General features: G+C 46.5%; 1 protein-coding gene and 1 pseudogene across 1 annotated transcript; one reads left to right on the top strand and one right to left on the bottom strand.

Moving 5' to 3' along the window:
* The first annotated feature begins 2,905 nt into the window (after nt 1-2,905).
* On the top strand, nt 2,906-6,358 carry TEX101 (testis expressed 101). The gene is given in 7 exon segments (XM_053606160.1): nt 2,906-2,990; nt 3,125-3,655; nt 4,137-4,280; nt 4,421-4,603; nt 5,735-5,866; nt 6,031-6,204; nt 6,207-6,358. Coding segments are annotated over 7 exon segments (1,344 nt in total). The 3' UTR covers nt 6,302-6,358.
* Nucleotides 6,359-7,917: 1,559 nt separating this feature from the next.
* LOC128596585 (heterogeneous nuclear ribonucleoprotein A1-like) lies at nt 7,918-8,937 on the bottom strand (annotated as a pseudogene).
* Nucleotides 8,938-14,648: the final 5,711 nt, after the last annotated feature.

Raw genomic sequence — 14,648 nt, 5'->3', positions numbered from 1 at the left:
ATGTCCTTGGCTGCACAGCAGGGTCCTTCTGAATTGTACCCCATCTATCTCTCCTTCATGGGATTCCAGATCAGTGAACTGACGTAGTCTGGAAACTGAAAAAGAGGTCACATGGTGACTCAAGTCACAATTTTTCTCGTCACAGCTAGAAAGTCTCCTGTCTATCGAGCAGTATGTTAGTCAATTTCTCATTGTTTTCACTTTTATGGACATTGAGTTTCACCACAGATCTCTGCCTGTCGAAACACTCTGATGATCTTTTTACTCTATGGCTTATTTCAGTGACTGGGGACACCTGGTCTCCTCAGCCATTCTAAGATCCTCTTTTTTTCTTTCCCCATTGAGATCAGGGAATGAACTCAGTCCCAGCATTTCCCATAAGCATCAGAAGTGAGCCATCATGAAGCTCTTGAGGTCCCCTGGAGCTGGAGTAAGGAAGTAACAGAGGTGCAAACAGCCAGGCATTCCATCCCAGCTCTCCCTTTTCCCCAAACCTTAGGCTCTTTTTCTTTCCAGTATGCCAGAGAAATTCCAATATTGACTCCAGATATTGTAACTGCTTCCATGAACAAGAAGACAAAATTTAAAACTTTAACCAGACTAAGAAAAAAGGAGAATACTCAAATTTATAAAATCAGAGTTAAAAGGAGACAATATAACTTATATTGCAGAAATTCAAAGGCTGATTAGAGAATGCTATGAGCAACTATATACCAATAAATTGGAAAAGCTAGAAGAAATGGATAAATTCCTAGAGACATGCAACCTATCAAGATTGCATTCAGGAAGAAATCCCAAACCTGAAGCAATAACAAGTAACAAGATAGAAATAGTAATAAAATGTCTCCCATCAAAGAAAAGCCCAGGACTCAATGATATCACTGCTGAATTTTACCAAACATTTAAAGAACTAATTCCAATCCTACTTAAACTATTCCAAAAAATTAAGGAGGAGGGAATACTCTCAAACTCATTCTGTATCACTCTAACACCAAAACCAAAGACACAACCAAAAAAGAAAATTATAGTGCAATATCTCTGATGAACATAGATGCAAAAATCCTCAATAAAATACTAGTGAACTGACTCGGTACCTGTGGCTCAAGCAGCTAACACGCCAGCCACATACACCTGAGGTGGCCCGTTCCAATCCAGCCCAGGCCAGCCAAACAACAATGATGGCTGTGACCAAAAAATAGCCAGGTGTTGTGGAGGGTGCTTGTAGTCCCAGCTACTTGGGAGGCAGAGGCAGGAGAATTGCTTGAGCCCAGGAGTTGGAGGTTGCTGTGAGCTGTGATTCCATAGCACTCTACCCAGGGTGACAGCGTGAGGCTCTGTCTCAAAAAAAAAAAAAAAAAAAAAACAAAAAACCTAGTGAACTGAATCCAACAACACATTAAAAAGATTATTCATCATGATCAAGTGGGATTCATGCCAGGGATGGAAGGATATTCCAACAAATGCAAATCAATGTAATCACCACATCAACAGAATGAAGGAGAAAAAGCATATGATCATTTCAATTGATGCTGAAAAAGCATTTGATAAAATTGAACATCCCTTCATGATAAAAACTTTCAAAAAACCGGGTATGAAGCAATCAGCATAACCTAATTCTTTGCACCCTCAATGAATCCAACACAATTAAAAAAAAAAATGGGTATAGTAAGAACTTACCTCAACACCATAAAAGCCATACATGACAGACTCACAGCTAGTATCATACTGAATGGGGGAAAAGTGAACGCCTTTCTTGTGAGATCTGGAACAAGACATTTTCACCACTTTTATTCAACACAGTGCTGAAGGGTCTAGCCAAAGCAGTCAATAACAGAAAGGAATAAAGGGCAAAATAATGGTGGACAAGTCCTGCCCAAGCCAGACATTTTAGTATTATAATGAGGTAGGGGTTAATTTCACTCATAATTTCAGCCCGGTGTCCCCGCTCAGTGGGTCCCTGGGCACAATATGTGGTGGCATGTCGCTTATCTTGTTTTTTCTGGACAAACAGGTGGTGCAAGTTTCAGTAGTTATCCCACGGCTGCAAGGAAGTCCAGTCCTGGAAAAGAAACTGGAAAGGGATGGCATCAGTGCAACAGAAAGTTACAAGGTTGTAGTCAGCAATTCTTACTGACCTAGGAACATGAAACATAAGAGAACTACAGAAAACAACAGCCATAAAACATGCTTTCTTGCTTATGGACCCAGTTACAAATTCTTTATTAAATATAAATACCGATTTATACTGTAATTTATAGAAACTGTACCAATGCTGAAAGTTACGCAAAGCAGATCCTTACTTAATGTGGCATCCGGAAAGGTTACCAAGATGTGAAATAGAATTTTCAGCCAGGAATAAACACAAATGACGTGTCTTGTTCAGAGGACCAACAGGGACATGCGAGTCAGATATGACAGCAACCTGTGACAGCAGTAAGCGCTCCTGCATACATGCAGAGGTGCCTGAAGTGATGCTGAAGTAGACATTCCTCATAGCTGGTGCTATGATGGATCAGTGGGTGACGCCTGCGCAGAAGGCACGCTGGCTCGGAGGCCAGGGCTGGAGTGGGGGCCAGTCTGGGCACATCAGACGCCATTTGAGTAGATAGATGAGTTCAGTGGGCGAAGGCCAAGAATTTGCCCTCTCACTGGGCTGTAGAAGCAGAGACAACATAGCCCAAAGAGACAGGAGAGTGAAGTGAGGTATGCGGGACGCACAGCCCACGCTGGGATGGGTGAGGCTGCCGAGGGCTGCAAAGACAGGCGGGATCTTCCCACTGCTTTATCCCCCACTCGCCTTCTGCGCGCGCTCGGAATCCCCACCGACTTGGCGTCTCGGCTTTCAGGGAGGGGGGCGTTCCCCAGCCTCATCCAATGAGCTCAGACGAGGCTTCTGAGTCGACCAATGGGGCTTCGAGAAGCCTGTCCGGCCCCGCCTTCCCTGCCTGTGGAGGTCTTCGAACCCAGACTCCGGGCGCTGTCACCTTCGGGTGAGGTTATTTGGAAGTCAGCAGAAAGTTTGCTCCTATAAAGAGGAAAAAGGAGGCTGGGGACCCAGATTCCTGAGGAAAGCCAAGGCCAAGGGCCGGGACTTCTGAGTCCGAGGGGTTGAGGGCTGAGTGAGGGTCTCGAATCCCGGGCCTGACGGGGGAGGAAGGGGGCGCCGGGATCGCGTGTCCTGTGGGAAAACGTGGCTGGAACCCGCACGCCTGGGTCCCGAGGTGGACGGGGGCTCGCAGGATCCCGCGTACCGATGGAGACAGACCCGGAGTGCCCGAGAGAGGAGATGGGAGCCTGAGTCCGAGGGAGAAGGCGCCTCCGCGGGCCCAGACTCGGATCGCAATCCCGAGGGTGGAGGGCGCGGGGTCCCCGAATTCCTCAGTCTCAGGGAGCGGGCGGCTGAGGAGACAGAGGCGCCGGGAACTCGCCCCGTCGCAGCTGCAGAGGGACAGGCTGACGGACTCCAGAGGTCGCCGCCTGCGTCCCCGAGCTCTGCCCCGCGTTCGCTCTCCCTCTGCCTGGGTGAAAAGTTGCCTTTTCTCCGTCGCCCGCACAGATCGCGTCAGGTCTGCCCGGCCTCCCGAGGAAGCCATGGGACCCCGCCACGCCCAGGGCCTGCTGCTGCTCCTCGTCCTGGGGGCCGCCGCCTCCACCGGTACGTGGGGGAGAGCCTGGGGTCGGGGGAGCCCGGGTCCCGGAGGGAGGCGTTACCGGGAAAGAGGAGTCATGTTAGCCCTCGGTCTCAGGGAGCCGTAGCTGGGGCTGAGACTTCCGGGTAAGTGTTCATTTTATGTTTTTTCATTTATTTGTTTGAGACAGAGTCACATTCTGTCGCCCTCGGTACAGTGCCGTAGCATCACAGCTCACAGCAACTTCAACCTCTTGGGCTCAAGAGGTCCTCTCGCCTCAGCCTCCCGAGTAGCTGGGACTACAGGCGCCCGCCACAACGCCCGGCTAGTTTTCTGTTTTTAGTAGAGACGGGGTCTCGCTCTTTCTTGCTCAGGCTGATTTCTAACTCCTGAGCTAAGCAATCCCCCCCCACCTCAGCCACCCAGAGTGCTGGGAGCACAGGCGTGGGCCACCGTGCCTGGCCACTCAAGAGCTTATTTTTAATCTCATTTCCCGCCGCCCCCCAGAGGCCCCAGATGTGCATTGTTTCAAGAATGTATCCATGTATATAGAAGAGAAGGATTACCATGCATTCACCTGGACCACAGAGAACGTGGTCACTTGTGACAGTGAAACATTCTGCCAGGAATCCATACTAATCATTAAAGCAGGTAAAAGGAAAATGGGCCAGTTGGGGTGGGGACGAGGGAAGGAGGGTGGGGGGGTTATGTCCACATAGATGCCATTCTCCCTGCTTCAGACCAATGGATAGGCTCACCGTCCGCTTCCCCTCTCTCCTCTCTCCAAACAGGAACCAAGACAGCTATTTTGGCCACTAAGGGCTGTATACGTGCAAGCATGGAGGAGATAATGTATATCCAGCACACCCCACCCCCAGGCCTGGTCGCAGTCTCCTACAGTAGCTACTGTGACAAGTCTGTATGTAACGACAAAGACAAATTAGATGAGTTTGGGAATCTACAAGAGATCCCAGGTACCCTGCAAGGGGTTGGGGGAGGGTGGGCAGATGAGGACTAAGAGAAACTGCATAAAGAGATTGTGTATCTTTTTTCTTCCTGCTCTTAACTTGCCAAGTGGACCATGCACAAAAGGACCTCACAGTTCAAACGATGGTCTTGCTTTTTCTGAATTCTCCTTAGAGTCTGAACACTGCTCAGAGTAGAGGAAAATCAACAAAGCCACCCGACCTGGGGCTAATAAAAAAAATAATAATAATAATATTTAACAATGGGCGGCACCTGTGGCTCAGTGAGTAGGGCGCCAGCCCCATATGCCGAGGGTGGCGGGTTCAAACCTGGCCCCGGCCAAACTGCAACCAAAAAATAGCCGGGCGTTGTGGCGGGCGCCTGTAGTCCCAGCTGCTCGGGAGGCTGAGGCAAGAGAATCGCTTAAGCCCAAGAGTTAGAGGTTGCTGTGAGCCGCGTGATGCCACGGCACTCTACCTGAGGGCCATAAAGTGAGACTGTCTCTACAAAAAAAAAAAAAAAAAAAAATACTCAACAATGGAGATGACACTAGGCAATAAGAATGAATGCTGGCCATAAAAAATGAAACAGTTCAGTCCTACTGTTCCTACCAGCTGAGTATCAGCCCTTCAGTTTCACAACCAGTAAGCTGGCTCACCCCTCTTGGCCTTTGTCCTTGCTGTTCCCTTTGCTACCCCACTGCAACTCCCATTTTCACACAGCTAACCCCAATTCACCCTCCATCTCAACTCAGGTATCAGCTTTTTGAAAATACTTACCAAATTCTTTTAGATACTAATATGCTCTTCTATTCCTTTGCCATTATACCCTGAACATGGTAACTACTGAGTTGGTACTATGGTTAATTACCAACATGACTTTCTCCTTTAGACAGTGATGCTAGATGGCAGAGTGCCCTTTTCATCTCTGTATCTCCACACCTGAGCAGAGTTTGGTAATCTTGTTGATGGGGGCCCTGACAGCAGACAGTCAGCTGAAGAAGTATGGGGAAGCTACAGTAATTGGCTTTGATTGATTGGAGTAGCATCAGCAGGAAAGAATTGAGGAAGAGAAGGCAGCAAGGAGGAGTATCTCTGGAGGCAGGACATACCCTAACTGTCCCTCTCTTTCCCCTCCAGTCGCCCCCATTGTGTCAGCAACCCTCCAATGCCCAACCTGCGTGGCTTTCGGGACCTGTGTCAGTGCTCCTTCTCTTCCCTGTCCCCGTGGTACAACTCGTTGCTACGAAGGAAGACTTGAGATTGCTGGAGGTAAACTGAAATGAACATTGAATGGTTTCAGAGGCTGGAAGACCAGACATCTGAGTAGATCCCAAGAGGTTCTGATGCTCGGGCCTCCAGGGATGAGTGTCTGGGCTGGATTCCCTCTGATTTCCTAAGACATCTATGTTTCCCCATCCTTCCTTATTCTGTAGGTGGTATCGAGTCATCTGTGGAAGTCAAAGGCTGTACAGCCCTGATGGGTTGCAGGCTGATGGCTGGAATGTTAACAGTAGGACCCATGGTGGTGAAGGAAATCTGCCAGAACGAGCCTCTCGCTCAAACCCAAAAGGCTGAAGATGGAGCCACCTGTCTTCCCATTTCAGTTTGGAGGTTACACCTACTGCTGCCATTGGTGCTGGAATTCGTTGTCCATTTTTCCTGAGAAGGTGCTTTTGGTCCTACGTGTCAGGACACCTTTTATGACTGGGAACCTTGAGACTGCTGGTCATCAACAGATTGAGGTGGGGATTTGAGGGAGAGCAAAGGAAGATCCTGTGGATGTACTTGATATTTTAATAAAATTTCTGCTGTGATTTGTGTGTGCTTCATGACTAGTAGAATTTTTGTGCTGAAAATAGCCTTAAAATCATCTTCTCCAACTCATACATTTTCCAGAAACAGAGTCTGACATCTGGAAAACTTTAATGAGTTTCTCACATTTAAGTAGCTATGGGCAGAGAGAACCAAGACAAGAACTTGACCCAAATTCTGATTTTTCCCTTCACCCTTACATACTAAATTCTCTTGCTAGCTGGACAAGTGACTAGTATTAGCTGTCCCCAGAGCACTCCTCACCCAATCTTAAGGCCAAAGTTTGGGGGTCCTGATATTTCCCTAGAAGGTACAGCAAGATGAGAAAAATCAGACGTCACATTCTCCAATAGTAATGGGCCCATCTCCCTATGTCCTACTGTTCCTTGCCCACTCTATGTTGTTCCTTCCTCTCTCTGTGTCTTACATATCAGTAGAAAGAAGAGACTTGGGAGGATAAAATGAATGGGGGTCTGTGACTACAGGTGGAGAAAGATTTTTCTGGAACGCTCTCAAGCTTATTTATTTACTACTCAAGAATACATAAAATTTTATTGCAAAATACTCCAATGATATAAAAGGTGTACAGAACGAAGTAAAAGGCAGGGAGAGTAAAGGAGAGACTTTTTTGGGGAGAAAAAAAAAAGACAGCTTCAATGAGACTTAGTTGATGCATAGTAAGCTTCCCTGGGGGTAGGAGCAAAGACTTTTAATGCAAACTTTTGTCCCTCTCCCAAACAACTGGGGAGTTTGGCCATAGTATATGCCAACCAAATTCTTTTCTAGAAGGTTGTCTAGTTCTACTCACTTTCTTGCAGCAAATGCCTAACTCTAATTCTTCATCTTTGTCCTTAGGCGCACAGGTCCCTGTCTTGTCAGTTTGCTAAATCTCCCTAAAGAGGGGGATGAATCACCAGTAATCAGATGTTAACTTTGTGAAGGGGCATGATTTGGGGGCGTAACAAGCATTCAGAGCCATGGCTAGTTAATACTAGTTGGAGTAAAAAAGTAAAATCAAAAAACAAAGACAAATAACTAGGTGTTTTGCATAGAAATTGGTCATGTAGTGGTGCCAAAGACGGTTGCAAGAAAAATTCCTGAGACTTGTCTCAGCTACTTGAGAGGTTGAGGCAAGAGGATTTCTTTACTCTTAAGAGTTTTCTTTTTTTTTTTAAGACACATTTATTGAGCATTACGATCAGACTATTACATTTAGCAATCAACACCATGAGTGCAAAAAACGCAATCTACATTAATACCCTCTGTTGGGATGCTTTACCCTTTTGCACAGAACAGAAACCAAAATAACCTGTTATACAATTAGTCACAAATACAGTCCTCGAGTTTTTTGCCCACACTCATGAATATTGTCTAAAACATGTCTTCTCTGTAGCAGCCTGGCCCTGCCACCACTGTGCTTGGCTGAGTTCACACATCTATTGTAACCTATAGCTTCCTGTCACTTCTCTGGCTCTCCTCTCCTGCTAAGCTTTGTTTCTTGGGAATAATTAAAACCTTCTGCCACTGCCATAGCTACTGCTGCTACTGGAGCCACCATGGCCACTTTGGTTGTGTGGTTTGGCAAAGTATTGGTCACCACCACCATAAGGGCCAGAGCTTCTGCCTCCAAAATTTCCTCCCTTCATGGGTCCAAAATTTGATGACCCATTGTTGTAAGTGCCAAAATCATTGTAACTTTCACCACCTCCAAAATTGCTCCCATCATTACCAAATCCATTGTAGCCATCCCCACTGCCACCATATCCACCACCACCACTGCCACCAGAACCGCCACAACCTCTGAGGTTTCCTCCCACGGCCAAAGTTGTTATTTCCACCAAAACCACCTCAAAGACCCCCACCCAAGTTTCCACAACCACTTCGACCTCTTTGGCTGGATGAAGCACTAGCCATCTCTTGCTCTGACAGGGCTTTCCTTACTTCACAGCTGTGGCCCTCACCGTGTGGTATTTCTGAATGACAATCTTATGCACAGAATCATGGTCATCAAACGTAACAAAAGCAAAGCCCCTCTTCTTGCCACTGCCTCGGTCAGTCATGATTTCAATCCCTTGCGTTTTCCCATAATGTTCAAAATAGTCTCTTAAGCGATGTTCTTCAGTATCTCCTTTAATGCCGCAAACAAAGGTATTTTTCACAGTGAAGTGGGCACCAGGTCTTTGAGAATCTTCTCTGGAAATAGCGCTCTTTGGTTCCACAGTTCTTCCATCCACCTTGTGTGGCCCTGCATTCACTGCTGCATCCACCTCCTCCACGGCGGTGGACATGACAGACCCAAAGCCCCTGGAGTGCTTGGTGTTCGGATCGCTCATTACCACCCAGTCTGTGAGCGCTCCCCACTGCTCACAATGGCTTCTCAGACTCTCATCAGTCCTTTCAAAGCTCAGCCCTCCAATGAAGAGCTTCTGCAGCTGTTCTGGACTCTTTAGGAGACTCTGACTTAGACGTAACGACAGTGATTTAACACAGCCCATAAATGTGGCCAGTAACCTGATGTTAGGGGTCATCCAGAACTGCCTCCTGATGTGAACTGAAGTTCTGCTATACACACGACTTTCTCCAACAACTAGATGACCACCAACTGCAACCTATTACCTTCAACTAGACCAGTGTTTTTCAACTTTTTTTATCTCACGGCACACTTGAACCTATAGTTAAACTTCCACGGCACACTTAAATTATGTTGATTAAAAGAAAGAGTAAACAAGGGCGGCTCCTGTGGCTCAGCGGGTAGGGCGCTGGTCCCATATGCCGGAGGTGGCGGGTTCAAACCCAGCCCCGGCCAAAAAAAAAAAAAAAAAAAAAAAAGAAAGAGTAAAAAATAAGAATATACGTACTATGCTTTGAACTTCTTTTGGAAATAATTTAATGAATGATCTTTTAAAATGTTTGCGGCACACCTAAGATCCTCTCATGGCATACCAGTGGGCTGCGGCCCACTGGCTGGAAATCACTGAACTAGAAGGTTTAGGGAGAATTCTTGCCTGTTCCAAATTCTAGAAAAATCAGAAGGTGTGTCCCAACATACAAACAGAGTCCTCCAGCAAAGTATGGATGACTTATTGGTTTCAGACATGTAAGGAAATCCCTGGGCCAGGTGCAGTGACCTATAATCCTAGCTCTCTGGGAGACTAAGGTAGGAGGATCCCTTGAGCTTAGGAATTGGAGACCAGTCTGAGCAACAGCAAGACCCTGTCTTTACTAAAAATAGAAAAAACTAGCCAGGAATTGTGGTGGGTACCTGTAGTCCCCGCTACTTAGGAGGCTGAAGCAAGAGGATCACTTGAACCCAGGAGTTTGAGCTTGCTGTGAGCTAGGCTGAGGTCATGGCACTGCTAGCCTGGGCAATAGAGTGAGATTCTGTCTCAAAAGAAAAAAAATTCCTTTACAATGTGTTGCCAAGTTCAGACCTTCGTTTCACATCACTTGCCACTTTTGTGGGCCATTGTCTGTTTTCCAGTTCCACAGAGAATCCTCAAAAGTCTATGGCCTTGACATTTGGCTTTCAAACTTGAGCACTGGCAAGACTTGGCAGGACTTGAGTCTGGTTCAGGGTGTCCGACATGCCCAGCTACGTGACATGTGTATTGTAAGGCACAAAATCTGATGTGCTGCTTTGACATATTTGAGCCTCACAGGATCCCAAGGGCGTCCCAGCTAGTTTCCCTGCGTCTGTCCCTCCTCCCAGCTAGTTTCCCTGTCACTCAGACCAGCTGCACTCCACCTATTCCTCAACCTAGCAGCCAGGTTCAGTTCCCTGCCAACCTAAGATTTTTTTTTTTTTTTTTGAGACATAGTCTCACTCTGTTGCCCTGGGTAGAGTGCTGTGGTGTCACAGCTCACAGCAACCTCAAACTCCTGGGCTTGAGCAATCCTCTTACCTCAGCCTCCCAGGTAGCTAGGAAGGACTACAGGCACCCGTCACAACATCTGGCTAGCTTTTGTATTTTTAGTAGAGATGGGGGTCTCACTCTTTCTGAGGTTGGTCTCGAACTTCTAAGTACAAGCAAACTACCTGCCTCAGCCTCCCAGAGTGCTGGGATTACAGGTGTGAGCCACCCCGCCTGGCCTGCAGAATTATTCAAACAAACCAATCACACCTTCCGTGAGAACCAGAGGACACCTCCCCTGGGCACTACAAAGCCGCCCTCCCACAGTCCCTGCTTGTTCACTCTGCTTCTGAGTGCGACCCCTGGGTGTATGCAGGGTCCTGCTCCACTAGAGAACGTAGGTGACTAATAATCTGCTGTCACTCTCAGCTGTGCGGTGCTGGGCGCTGCCTGTCGCTCATCTCATACTGTTGGGGGTATATATCCTTCCCTCACCAGGGAGGTGAACGGGCAGTGAACAGAACAACATGGCTATTTCCTTCTGGTCCTACCAACACTACTGAACCGTGAGGAGAGGAATCAGGGGGCCACTTCTTTAGCAACATGCAGACCTCCGTCCTCCTCGTATGAGGAATCCGGTATGATTCTCACTGTTTCTGTCCCCGCCCCCTCCGCCACTGCACGAAAAGAAAAAGAAAAAACTGCCTTCTCTCTCCTTTTTCTCTCCTCTCTCTCCCTCTCTCTTTATATCTATCTATCTATCTTTCAGACACCTGGCATAAATTTCTCACTGAGTCCAGGCTGTCACAGAATCTAAGAGGTTACTTTATTTATCTATTTATCTTTTGCAGGGGCAGGGTAAGGAAGTGGCAGGGGTCCAAGAGGTTTTTTTTATTTTAGAGACAGAGTCTCACTTTTTCACCCTCAGTAGAGTGCTGTGGCATCACAGCTCACAGCAACCTCCAGCTCTTGGGCTTAGGAGATTCTTTTGCCTCAGCCTCCTGAGTAGCTGGGACTACAGGTGCCCGCCACAACACCTGGCTATTTTTGTTGTTGTTGTTGTTTTTATTGTTGCAGTTTGGCCGGGGCCGGGTTTGAACCTGCCACCCTCAGTATATGGGGCTGGTGCCCTATCCACTAAGCCACAGGCGCCACCCCGAAGAGGTTATTTTTAACACTCAGAGATACTAGGAAAAGATTCATCGAGAATCTTTACTTAGTTGTGTTTCCACTCATTTGATTTTTATTTAGGGCACAGATGTAGTTGGAAATTTTTAGTAGTACATGCCAATATTCTGGGTTGTATGTGAGTTTCCAACCTGAATTACCACAGTTCAATGTGTTTACTGTGGACTTTCACATTAGTTACCATTACAGGAGTAAAGCTCGTCCTAGAGAAGAAAGTGTCAGAGAATATGCAAAACTGGAAAGCTAATTCTGTAGTATTATTCTTATTTCCTTTTTATTTTATGTACTTTTCTTTTTTTTTTTTTTTTTTTGAGAAAGATAGAGTCTCACCATGTCACCCTTGGTAGAATGTGGTGGTGTCAGAGCTCACAGCAACCTCAAACTCTTGGGCTCAAGTGATCCTCTTGTGTCAGTCTCCCAAGTAGCTGGGACTCAGGCGCCCACCACAACACAGGGCTACTTTTAGAGACAGGAACTCTGTCTTGCTCAGGCTGGAGCTCAAGGGATCCACTCGCCTTTGCCTCTCAGAGTGCTAGGATTACAGATGTGAGCCACCTTGCCTGGCCCTTATCCTTATTTCCTTTTTGCCCTTTGTCTATGCCAGTGGTTCTCAACTTGTGGGTCACGACCCCTTTTCGAACGACCTTTTCACAGGGGTTGCCTAAATACATCCTGCATATCAGATATTTACATTATGATTCATAACAGTAGCAAAATTATAGTTATGGAGTACAATGAAAATAATTTTATGGTCGGGGGTCACCACACCATGAGGAAGTATATTAAAGGGTCGCGGCATTAGGAAGGTTGAGAACCACTGGTCTTTGCATATGATCCTAATACATTTCTTTATTTTTTTCTTCTTTTTTCAGATAGGAACTTTCTCTGTCTCCCAGGCTGGAGTGCAGTGGTTTGATTCTAGCTCACAGCATCCTCCAACTCTTGAGTTCAAGTAATCCTAACTCCTTAACCTCCACCATGACTGACTGATCTTTTTATTTATTTTTTATTTTTGCGTTTTGTTTTTTTTTTTTGGCCAGGGCTGGGTTTGAACCCACCACCTCCGGCATATGGGGTCTGCACCCTACTCCCTTGAGGCACAGGCACCGCCCTGATCTTTATGTTGTTTTTGTAGTTTGGCCAGGGCCGGGTTCGAACCTGCCACCCTCGGTATATGGGGCTAGCGCCCTACCCCCTGAGCCACAGGCACCACCCCACCCTGATCTTTTCATTTTTTGAAGAGACAGGGTCTCACTATGTTGCCTAAGCTAGTTACAAACTCTTGGCCTCAAGTGATTCTCTTGCCTGTGCCTCCCAAAGTGCTGGGATTACAAGCACAAACCACCATGCTGACACATTTTTATCTTCAAGAAAAAGACATGGTTGTTTATTGAGTATCACCCCGTCATAACACGAGAAACAAGATATCCTTGCCATCTGCCTTAACTTGAGTCAGTTACATCACATTTCCACGGAGGGGGCATGTGTCTCTGCTGATCATGACTCCTGTCTATACAATGTCAACCCCACTGAGTCCTCCCAGGAATGCCCCTCTTAGCTATTGTTCCTATCAGAAGAGCCAATAGCCTCATGAAATAAAAGAAAAAGTGGAAAGGGGGTTAAGGAAGAGGAAGGAGAGAAGAAGGGGAGGTGATGGGAGAGTAGTGGGAAGGAGAGAGAGGAGAGAAGATAGAAAGGAAAGAGGAGGTGACAAGAAGATGGGGAGAGGGCAGTGCCTGTGGCTCAGCGGGTAGGGCACCGGTCCCATATGCCGGAGGTGGTGGGTTCAAACCCAGCCCCGGCCAAATTAAAAAATAAAAAAAAAAAAAAAAAAAAAGAAACATTCTTGAAAACAATTTGCCAATATTCATTTAAAAAAAAAAAAAAGAAGATGGGGAGAGGAAGAAAAGGAGACTGAGGAATAGGAGAGAGGGGGCAGGGAAGAAATGGTGGGGAGAAAGATAAGAGCTGTGAGATTCACCACATGCCCGACACTGTGGCAAGAACTTTATATTTGATGACCTCGTAAGAAGTTGCAAAAGCTAAAAAAAGAGTTAAATAAATTTCCCAGAATATAACAACTCTTAAGAGATGGGTATGAAAATCAGACCCAGGGAGGTGCCTGTGGCTCAAAGAAGTAGGGCACCGGCTCCATATGCCAGAGGTGGTGGGTTCAAACCCAGCCCTGGCCAAAAACTGCAAAAAAAAAAAAAAAAAAAAATTTTGGGTGGTGCCTGTGGCTCAAGGAGTAGGGCGCCGGTCCCATATGCCAGAGGTGGCGGGCTCAAACCCAGCCCTGGCCAAAAACTGCAAAAAAAAAAAAAATTTTTTTGGGTGGTGCCTGTGGCTCAAGGAGTAGGGCGCCGGTCCCATATGCCAGAGGTGGCGGGCTCAAACCCAGCCCTGGCCAAAAAAAAAGAAAATCAGACCCAGGATTATTAGACTCCAGATTATAAATCTACACTGGGCCACTGGTCAGGAGGCCCATGACACTCTAGCCCGGGCAACAGAGTGAGACTCTGTCTCAAGGGGAAAAAAAAAGAGCTCATAGGCACAAAAGAGAATATCCAGGGGAGACAATAAGCGTTTCAAGATACTTAATTATGTTGCATTAGTGAAAAGATACTGATGTAGAGATAGACAATAATCCAAGAAACAAAATACAGAGAAATATCTGGATTTAGAGATGACAGCTGTACAGTTCCTTTGTTTCCAGAATAGAGGAAAGCCTCCACTTCAAATTCTCTCATTTTGCTCTCCTTTAAAAAAAGTATAAGTTTATATGATTTTCTGCATAAATGATTCCATCATCAGGAAAAGGAATACATCACAATCTATTAAAATATCAATCCGTCATCTCCAAGTTGACTTTTTTAGGTTCAGAATTTGAACGTCTAACAAATGCGACAGCTCACACCTGTAACCCCAGCACTCTGGGAGGCCAAGGTAGGTGGATCACCTAAGCTTAGGTGTTCCAGACCACCCTGAGCAAGAGTGAGACCCCGTCTCTACTAAAAAATTCAAAAACTAGCTGGGCGCTGTGGCGGGCGCCTGTAGTCCCAGCTACTCAGGAGGCTGAGGCAGGAGGATCAGTTGAGGCCAGGCGTTTGAAGTTGCTGTGAGTTATGACGTCATGGCCTACTACCCAGTGAAACTCTGCCTCAAAAAAAAAAAAAAAAGTCTAACAAATATCTTAATAG

The sequence above is a fragment of the Nycticebus coucang genome, chromosome 10, assembly GCF_027406575.1.
Source record: "Nycticebus coucang isolate mNycCou1 chromosome 10, mNycCou1.pri, whole genome shotgun sequence".
Classification (NCBI taxonomy): Eukaryota; Metazoa; Chordata; class Mammalia; order Primates; family Lorisidae; genus Nycticebus; species Nycticebus coucang.
Note: the sequence above shows the minus strand (reverse complement) of the source record. Positions and strands in the feature narration are given on the sequence as shown.